The 10,646-nt window shown below is 41.7% G+C and overlaps 1 protein-coding gene across 3 annotated transcripts in view; it reads right to left on the bottom strand.

Annotated features, from left to right (window-relative positions):
- Positions 1 to 267: 267 nt before the first annotated feature.
- The window catches only part of LOC308079388 (copine-8), a gene marked incomplete at its 5' end in the record, with an annotated part of 106,171 nt that continues 95,792 nt past the window's right edge, over positions 268 to 10,646 (bottom strand). For all 3 annotated transcript variants that reach the window (XM_080420847.1, XM_080420848.1, XM_080420849.1), the window contains 4 exons: positions 268 to 761; positions 1,451 to 1,524; positions 2,318 to 2,375; positions 4,415 to 4,517. In XM_080420847.1, the coding sequence (XP_080276973.1) occupies positions 573 to 761; positions 1,451 to 1,524; positions 2,318 to 2,375; positions 4,415 to 4,517 (424 nt within the window). In that variant the 3' untranslated portion in view covers positions 268 to 572. The remainder of the gene's footprint in view (positions 762 to 1,450; positions 1,525 to 2,317; positions 2,376 to 4,414; positions 4,518 to 10,646) is intronic.

Genomic DNA, 10,646 nt, shown 5'->3' with positions numbered 1-10,646 from the left:
GAGAGAGAAAGAGAGAGAAAGAGAGAGAGAGAGAATGAATGAGAGTGAGAAAGAGAGGTGTTACATAATTATGTCCAGCTATTTACAAGAATCAAAGAGGTCCCTCGTTGGTCCAGAGATGTTCTCTTGATACCTTCTCAGGAGTGATAAATGCCTTCAACTTCATTCTCTCCCTTACTTCATTGCATCCATCCTTCCCTCAGAGAGCACATCAGACACCCTACATTGCCCCCCCCCCCCCCTCCCCTTCAAAAACACACCACGTTAATAACGCCTGACGTTGGAAGTAAACAGGCTCTCGTTAGCTTCCTGCCCAGCCTCGGAGATGAATCATTTGCTTTGTCGTTTGTCACACCTTCTAGCGAGAGAGAGAGAGAGAGAAAGAGAGAGAGAGAGAAAGAGAGAGAGAACCCAACACCCTTTTTTTTGCAACTTCTCACGACCACCAACAACTCAGGGGCTCAGGGCTCAGGAGAGTAAATGTGAAGTATTTTGCAAGTCACTTGTTTGGCTACTGTACTCCTCTCCTCCTCTTTTCTCCTCTCCTCTCTCTCTCTCCTCCTCACTATATCTCAGATCTGGGTCTGGAGAGGCTCGCTGGGAGGGCTGTAGGGAGGGGGTGCGGGGGACGGCTTGATCCCGCGGGTCCTCATGTACGACAGGAACTGGTCAGGGATCTCGGCCAGGACGTCCTTGGCCAGCCGAGCCATGCTGAGGATGTGGTTCCCCGTCCGGTCGATGTAGTCTCTGAATGGGACGAACTGGAGAGGAGAGGAGGGGTGAGGAGGAGAGGAGGGGAGAGAAGAGGAGAGGAGGAGAGGAGAGGAGAAAGGAGTGAGAAGGATGAGAGGGCGAGGACAAGAACAGAAAAGGAAAAGAGGGGAAGAGAAGGGAGGACCACAAGAAAGGATTTTCAAAGGAAGTGTCAAAGAATCCTGAGATGTAGGTTGTATAAAAATTTAAATGAGCTCAAAGTGTATATCTCTCCAAAATATATACATCTTGTCTTGAAGGCAAGTATTTATGAGTTGCCTTGACCAGAGCAGCAGTGGAGTTAAAGATCTGGCCTGAAGTCCTGTTTTTACTCAAAACCCTCAGCCCTCATTATAAATGAAGGGATAGTTCAGCCCCAAAATTACTTTTTCTTTCTCTATCAATTAGTAACCCCATGGAGACTTGAATTCATGGATATTTTTTTGTTTTTGTCGCATTCCTAAGCCAATAATTTGATAACTGGCAGCAGTTCCGGTAGGAGACACTAAGGAGACTCTTTGTTAACTATCCCTTTAATGTAAAAAATAAAAAAACGCTCCAATCACACAAAGATTTGGCAGCCCCCCTGTAGTAGCTCTGAGGACCCCCGAGGGGTCACGGACCCCCCTGCTGAAGACCCCTGAATTACACTAAATCTAGGCGTCAACACGATTAGTACAATGAGTAGAGCGTTTACCTGTACGATGTCTCTCTCTGCATATCTGCCTCTGGAGGAGATTCTCACTTCGTCGCCGTCTAGTTCGATCATGGCTGAGGAGGAGAGGACAGGTGCACAGCAAAATAAAATAGTTTGATTGATTGATTGATTTATTGATTGATTGATGGAATACTTAATTAACAGTTGCAAATAGCACAGTGGTACGATATTACAATGATTGCTAAAACACAAAAAGCCCTAGGGGCTTGTTTCCATTGTGGTCCTGTGTATATTCAATTAATCGAGACATTTAAAGACATACAATATACAATAATAAACAAGACGTCCTCAACACTAGTAGCAATGAACGTATATGTACAGTAAACATATTTTTTTTCTATCAATTAGTCACCCCATGGAGACTTGAATTCATGGATATTTTTTTGTTTTTGTCGCATTGCTAAGCCAATAATTTGATGACCAGCAGACCGGTATGCAGCGTTTCTGGTAGGAGACACAAAGGAGACTATTTGTGTCTCCTACCGGAACCACTGCCGGTACTACGAATTATTGGCTTAGGAATGCGACAAAAACAAAAAAAATATCCATGAATTCAAGTCTCCATGGGGTGACTAATCGAAGTCATTTTGGGGGTGAACTATCCCTTTAAGCTTAGAGGACTTTTCTAGGACCAGTTACAAATTGCAGACAGGTGCTCTTTTATGGGGGGTTTGAAGGAGGGTAAGGAGTCACACTTTTTGATGTTTGTTGGTAGAGTGTTAATGGAACCCAAAATAGATTTCACTAGTGTGCAGGCTTGTGTGTGTGTGTGTGTGTGTGTGTGTGTGTGTGTGTGTGTGTGTGTGTGTGTGTGGTTATATGTTGGCCATGTAGGACTTGTCTTACCATCAAATTCTGCGGGTCCAACCCCAACAATGATGATGGACATGGGAAGACATGAAGCCTGGAGGGAGGGGAGGGGAGAAGAAGTTCTTTGTATAATTAAAGTTAATTGTTCCTTTCATCTATAAGTTTAACATATGTACTTAATTTACATCTTGAGAAGGATGTTCCGTGAGCAGGCAGCATTTCATTTCATACCAACTTCCAGAGGTAGTTGATGCATTCTTTCCTTCAATAATAAGGCAGTATGTTTTCCATCTTCCCAGTGTGTCTTAATCGATAAGGCCTGACTTGTATTTCGTTGTACGACGGTGCATATATTAAACTTATATGTCGTGTCAGTGTTCTGATGAGGTCGATAAGTCGGATTGATTGATATCATGTCGTTGACAAACCGGGTTAGAACAAGGTTAATTTGATGTGTTCCTGATAATTAAGTCGGCAGCTCAGCCAACTTCATTATTTAGATGAGTAACCCAGACTCTTAACCCATTCAATCCAGGAACACGTCTACAAATGTCTCCTAAATCCCAACGTAAAACGTATGTTGCTATATCAGTGGTGCTCAAAACCTTTTCATGTCAAAATATTTAGTTCGAGGGACCCCCACCCCCCCCCCCCCAAAAGCAAAGATTTGAGTTACAAATGTTCACTTTAAAATGCACACATTTTCACGATCTTTCAAAAAGAATAGCAGATCTACAAGCTCATAACAAAAATAGCAGATCTACAAGCTTGTACTTCTGCTATTAAATAATGTTTAAATTGGTTAAAATCTAAGATAAAAAAAAAATCTGGAAAAAAGGACCCCCAAAATGATATGCGGACCTACTATCTGAAAATGTTTTGTGCCAGGGACCCCAAGAAGAGAATAATTGTGTAAAAAAAAACGAACACTTTCAAGATTATTCAATAATGTTCAAAAATAGCAGATGTACAAGCTCGCATTGCGGCACGACACGCTGTGAGTTTTCTGAAAAACATATGTTGCTATATATTATATATACAGCAACAATCTAAAATTACACTGTGCTTTCCCGGTTTTAATGATAGATATGTCTTTTAAACTTGCTCAGGGGATAAGTTCAACCTTCAGGTCAAAATTCTTGTCAGATTCTGTTTCTAGGTGAGACATGACCTTTGACACGATCTAAATGTCTCAATAGAAGAGCAGGGACACAAAATATAACCACCCCAATTGGCAAAGTTATATTGTATTAACACATTGCCTGCCAAGAACATTTTGTTGAAAATTCCACAAGAGGGCACTCTAACACAACTTAGGAATGATCCCTTGACTCTCAGAGAAGGAATGGACGGATGTGACGTCATCCCAAAAAACGTCACCTCCGTCCCTATACTAGGATTTGTAGAAAAACACATCTTGCTCGGATTTCTTCTTTTTTGGTGAAAACATATTCATATTCAACGGGTGATAGCAACAAAATGCGGTAAAAAAAATTTGCTCCGGTGGATAGAGGAGACCCTCCCCCACCCCCCAGACACTCTTTGTTTACTTCCGTGTCTACAAAGTGGCTTCCGATGGCATTGGGAAGAAAAACAATGTTTTAATCTCAGGCAGTCAATGTGTTAATAGCCTCGATCTCCAGGCTTTTATTGTTTAGTGTTGCTAAAAAATAAAAGCCTGGCCCAGCCCGTCGGTGTACTCGGTATGAGGAAGTGTTTCACTTCCCAACCAACCAGAGTGCAGTGGGCGTCGCTCGTAATGTTGTGTTAACGAGGCGGGGGTTGACGGACAGATCGGTGAACCAATGGGATCAGCCGCAATCTCTCGCCGGCTCTTTACACCCGCCCCTCTATACACGAAATCAGGAGCGTTGGGGCAGTCTAATGTGTTAACATACTCTACCATATATACAACATTACATTTTCTTCATTAAAAAAAGTTACATAGTGCCACTTTAAGCTGTTGTTAAATATTTCTAAAACCTTTTAACCTGGCGGCCCTGTTTTAGGCATGTCATTATTGGTTTTCCAAAATTGACACACACTTTAATGATTGATTGATTGATCTCTGTGAATATGACAAACAGGACACTATGTGGAATTGAAGTGGTGCCGTGTACTGGACGTTCTTACATTGACGATAGATTCCTTGGTCTGGGCCATGTCCGAGATGACTCCATCTGTGATGATGAGCAGAACGAAGTACTGGGAGCCATCCTTCACCGATGCTGCATACCTACACAAACACACACACACACGCACACACACACACACACACACACACACACACACACACAGTAATTATATAATCGCTCTGAGATATTAAACTTTCATGCCATTCACGTACTGTATTCTATTTTTGCTCTTCTTGTCCTTGGTGTGTTTTTTATGGGTCTGAGGGGTGGGTGTTGGAGTATGCTACTCTGTTTTGTGTATAATGCAAAAATCTCTAATAAAAAGACTGATTAAAAAAAGAAAAACTCATTGAGATGAAGAAATTGGGACAGAGAGCGATGTGCAAGGTAAAGTGTGTGTGTGTGTGTGTGTGTGTGTGTGTGTGTGTGTGTGTGTGTGTGTGTGTGTGTGTGTGTGTGTGTGTGTGTGTGTGTGTGCACACGTGAGACACAATCCGTGTACCTGAGAAAATAAGGACATTTTCTTTCACGCCATCTCAGCTGTATTACATCACACACACAAAGGCACACGCACGCACACAGACAGACACGCACGCATCACACACTTGTGAGGCATCTGACTGAAGTGTAATTTTTGACACCTCACATACAGTAATTATACATATTGAGATGGAATATGTTATTATTATTTTGGTCAAAATAGGATTTATTGGAGAATCATGAGTAAAAAATGAAAGGTGATACAGGTTAAAAATCCATTGTTTTTCAAATATATGCAGAACATACAAATAACATAAAACCACCAATAAATCAACAGACGGAACAAAAACGTTAATAATAGCAATAAAAAATCGTATTGCTGATTCATGGCACGACGGTCAGAAAATAGACAACAGTCGACAGCAGCGTGTCGTCTGTGTCATTACACATCGCAGAAACCGCTTATCTACATATCTTAAAGGTTCGATGACATTCATTTTCACTTTTTATATTTTTTATGTTTTGTTTTGTGTTTTATGACCTCAATTACACCCAAAAAATCTGAACTTTGATCATTCAGTGGATTTTCTGTGGTCTGGGGTTTTCTGAATAATTAGGCTGAAAAGTAATCTGAGCTTGGCCCTTCGACAGTGAGGTCACAGTCGATTAATCCCACCCACTCTCCTCCTCGCCCCTCCCCTCCCCTATCCTTTCCTTTGGGGGGGGGCGGAGCAGAGGCGATGATTGACAGGCAAAATCCCTCACCAGTGACACCCGCAGGCAAATATTTCTTTTTTCATTGCAGTTGAAAAGGCTTTAGAAATGTGAGACAAAAACACCTACAGTGAATCACTGGAGTGGAATTTTCAGTTAAAACTTTTTGTACACGTTACAGGACCAGGACAAAGACTCTGAATATGATGTAAACATGAATGTCATGATACCTTTAACTTTATTTCATACTTATTTCAAACTTACATCATCACACAAAAGTATCAAAAGTTTCGAGCTTGTAGATCTGCTACTTTTGCTTTTTTCTTTGAATCCTGAAAAGTAACAGTTTCGGACATAATGACGTTTCCACCCCACATAGTAGGGCTGTTTAACTCCCGTTTTTGAGCAAATCGTGCACTTTTTGTAAGAAGCGTGAAACTTTCAGCATAGTTAGTATATGCCATAATGTTCATTTTCAGACGGGGAGGGAAGTCAGATTTGACCTCTGAGGACCGTGAGAGGTCAAATCCAAAATGGCCGCTAGTCCAACTTAAATTTGGAACCAAACACAGAAGAAAAACATTTAAAGTATCATTTCCAACTAAATAGGGGATGCCTTTTCATGTGGTAATACTTTTGAGATCACCAGATTTCAAGGAAATGCATTTAGGTCGAGGTCAAGGTAAAAATGTGCCCACAAAAATTCAGTGATTTCCTCAGAATCAACAAATGGCAGTGCAACAATCAATGGTCTCTTAACTCTTTGACTGCCCTTGACTCGATAACGCGTCAATAGCTACTTTGTCCAGTTGGCCGTCGACGCGTTGGACGCGTTGGACGAGCGTTCATTATTTAATCTCTGATCACGCTATTCTGCACTGAATCACTCTAAGTTTCAGGTTCCACTTACTTCACCCACCACTGCATCCGGTTTTATGACGCGATTTCCGTTTCAGTTTTTTTTTTTTCACGGTCATTTTCGGCCAGAATAGCTAAACATACTGTTTTTCACACGGTATAAAAAACGATCGGAGACCTCCCCTTCTATAATCTATGGTCTGGGTGACGAACAGTCATCGCCGTCGTGTATCACATCGTAATTTTCGCCGATCAGAGAATCTGAGACCACTTCACATCCGGTTTCATGTAAATGACTGTTGGACTGGCTGTGAGAGCTGTGATTGACTCAGAGAGCTGATCAAGCTGGGTATTTGCTGCTCTCTAGTGGTGGGTGATCGTATGAGTTCAAAAGTCCAGTTTAGAGCAGTCTATATGAAAATAAAATACCAAATTAACAAAACTAAATAACACGAAAATCGCTGGCACTGGGGGAGTACTTTATGAAAATACTCTGGCAGTCAAAGAGTTAAAGGCAACACCAACAATGACACACCTGATGTGGTTCAGACAATTCATTTATTAACATTCCTCTAGTAGAGGGCAAGGAACTTTATGCAACTAATGGGAGTGGAGTCCTCTGTTCTCCTGCTGATTCAAACTTGGCCTGCCCTGCCCCATGTTCGCAAGAGGAGGCTGACACTCGTCTGCTTCTGCATGTGGCAGATACTGTGCAAAAGGGGTGTAAGAAGGTGACCATACGCACTGTTGATACTGATGTGGTAGTACTGGCTGTGGCTTCATTCAGCAAGATAGGTCCTGGTGAGCTGTGGGTTGGCTTTGGTGTTGGATCAAGCTTTCGGTATATAGCTGTTCATGAAATGGTTCCCACAATGACTCCAACACAGTGTCTGACTCTTCCAGTCTTTCACGCTTTCACCGGGTGCGACATTGTATCTGTGTTTGCTGGCAGAGGAAAGAAGACTGCCTGGGACACTTGGAAGTCATTCCCAGAGGTGAATGAGGCTTTCAGTAAACTCCTACAGATGCCAAGTGAGGTCAGTGAAGGATCAATGTACCTGCTAGAGCGATTTGTGGTGCTCATGTATGACCGAACCAGAGAGTGCATGGAAGTGAATGATGCCAGGAAACAGCTCTTCACAAAGAAGTCAAGAACGCTAGAGAGCATTCCTCCAACCCAGGCAGCACTCAAGCAACACATCAAGCGCATTTTCTACCAGGCAAACTGTTGGAACCAGGCATTGGTACTGGAACCAGAGATGCCAGAGCCATCTGAATGGGGCTGGACAAAGGAAACAACTGGGTGGCAACCATTTTGGACCATTCTCTCTGAAACATCCAAATCGTGCCATGAATTAATCCGCTGTCGCTGCACGAAAGAGTGTACTGGACGATGCAAGTGTGCCAAAGCTGCACTCAAATGTACTGCACTGTGCCTCTGTTGTGGAGACTGTTAAATTTTGATTATTACCATTATCACAACTTTCTTGTTGTGATAATCTAGTTGTTGTCTTTCCTGTACACAAGATGTGACAATAAAGAAGCCTTGAACCTTGATTATTGTCATTTACTATGAATTTAGTATTAAAATAGACTACCATCATAGGTTTAATCTGTTCATTTGTTTTGTATTATTCCCATTGTCACAAAATGGAGGTACAGTTTCACTATATTGCAGTACCCAGTGTCAAAGCTTACTACCCAGTGTCAAAGCTTACTATGTAATTGGACCTTGACCTTGATTTAATGAATGTTCTTGGGTTCTGGCAATCTCCAATCATATCATGAAATGAATGAGCAACCCCAACTTAGTTGGAAAGAACGCCTTAAATGTTTTTTTTAAAGTATTTAGACATTTAGACCCAGTAGACTGGCAGCCATCTTGGATTTGACCTCTCAGAGGTCAAATCTGACTTCCCTCCCCGTCTGAAAATGTATGTTATGGTATTTACTAACTATGCTGAAAGTTTCAGCCTTCTTACAAAAAGTGCACAATGTTTAGTGCCAAACAGCTCTACTAACAGAGATGCTATATAAACATGTTAAGCTACAACAAACACAATCAGATGGCAATTAATTAATTAAATAGCACGCACTGTCTGTTGCCAGAAATTAGACAAAACATGTCAAAGCACGTCGGAGATGATCACAATAAATAGCAGCACTGTCATTCCAGAACCATTGAAATACAAGAGCCGTGTCAATGAGGTGTCAGAAACGCTACGTTTGTAGGCCGATGGTGTGAAGAGAGATGGCACAACTCTTTTTATCTAAATTGCTCTGATCGCCCTATAGTGGCCAAAATATGGGGCAATAGTTTTTTTTAATAATTATGTATACTACAATTTCTGAGAAGACTGGATGTACCACGATTAGATGATTCAAAGGCCAGACCCATAACGATTTTTGTGCCAAGTTTGGTGGCAATTGCACAGCTCGTCTGCTTTTGCATACCAAGTGCAGACACACCCCACAAATCCCCCAAACCCCTTTTTGTGGCAACGATGTGAAGTCCAAAGCTCATCGAAAACACCGTCCTTGGTTCTGTGTGAGGGGGCCGTGTTTTTTCAATTACCCTTTTCATATTTCTTTCATATTTCTTTTTTTGGGGGGTAAAATAAAAAATAAAAAAACTCATTCAGTGCCATTGACGTGTTTGACTTGTTTTTTCCCAAAGGAAACCGGTGTGTTTACAAACAGTCAGACAAGTGATCATAATGGATATACATTTTCTGTGACCAGTTGAAAATGTATAAAAAACTAAAATCTCTGGCACTGGGCAAACACAGCCAGAAACTAGAAAAAGTGCTCCTCGGAGCACAGGTCTCCGCCAGGTCAGGTAGGTTATTGTGGCCTCCTGGTGGCGCTATAATAGGCCAATGTTTAAAGGGTGCCATTTGTTCTTAGGCCTTGCACGGCAATCGGACACTGCATTCATGGTTTGAGGCATTTTGTGCAAAACAAAATGTTTTGCTAAATTAGACCTGTTGGTGGCGCTATAACAGGCCAATGTTAAAAGGGTGGCATTTGTTCCTCAACATAGTGTGAATGTGCGTGCACAAGTTTGACCACAATCGGACGGTGCGTTCACGATTTACAGAATTTTGTTAAAAACAAGCCACTACTGCAAACTTTAGATGTCAATCTTAGCCAATGAGGATGGAATATGAAAAATCAAACACATCCGTCTTGATCACATGACTATGGAGATCATGTGTACCGATTTGCGTGAAATTTGGATAAAATCGGAAGGAGTAATATAAAAAAATAAATCAAAGGCAAAGGTTTTTCCTTGACCTCTAGGGAGTGCGCATACAAAGTTTTACACAGATCGGTGCAGTTATAGTTAAAAACATGAATCTGCCTGTTATAGCGCCACCATGAGGCTGATTTGAAAATGTTCAAGTGGAATTTCTTCCTCGGCATAGTGGAAATAAGCGTGCAAAATTTCACGGAAATTGCATGCTGTGTTCATGATTTGAGGCATTTTGTTGAAAACGGGGCACTCCTGCAAACTTTGGAAGCCATTTTTAGCCAATCAGGATGAAATATGAAAAATCTGAAAGACACGTTTTGTTTAATGACTATAGAGATACTGTGTACCGATTTGCGAGATTTCTGGACAAAATCTGTAGGAGGACTGTCAAAAAATATGTTTTGCACAAATCGGCCTCCTGGTGGCGCTATAAAAGGCCCATGTGAAAAATTTGGGGCAAAAGTTCGGAATTGGCATCCAGGGAGTGTGTGTGCACAGTTTCGCTGCGATCAAGCCAACGGTGGCGGAGATTAGCTGGTCACAGACGGACGGACACACACACACACACACACACACGGACGGACGGAGGGTAAAACATACTCTCTCGCCATGCCTTTCGGTCTGGCGGAGACAATAAGTCTGGCACTAAATGAGTAGTGAGAAAATAAAAAAATAATAATGAAAAACGTAATTGAAAAAACCCGGACCCCACACGCATTAGATGGACAATATCAGTCAACAGAACCAAGGATGTGTGTTTTCAATGAGTGTAACATGGCTAAAATTGAGTTTGAAGTTACAATGGGTTTATAGGAAGGGGGTGTGTCTGATAACATTGATATCAAATATCTAAATACTGAAATCAAGCAACTTAAAAACTGTCTGGGGTGAAACAGAAAAGCCTGAATAGACGTTAAAATGA

Source organism: Gymnoscopelus braueri (genome assembly GCF_963280865.1).
Source record: "Gymnoscopelus braueri genome assembly, chromosome: 23".
NCBI lineage: Eukaryota > Metazoa > Chordata > Actinopteri > Myctophiformes > Myctophidae > Gymnoscopelus > Gymnoscopelus braueri.
The sequence above is the reverse complement of the archived record's forward strand: the minus strand, read 5'-3'. Positions and strand labels throughout refer to the sequence as shown.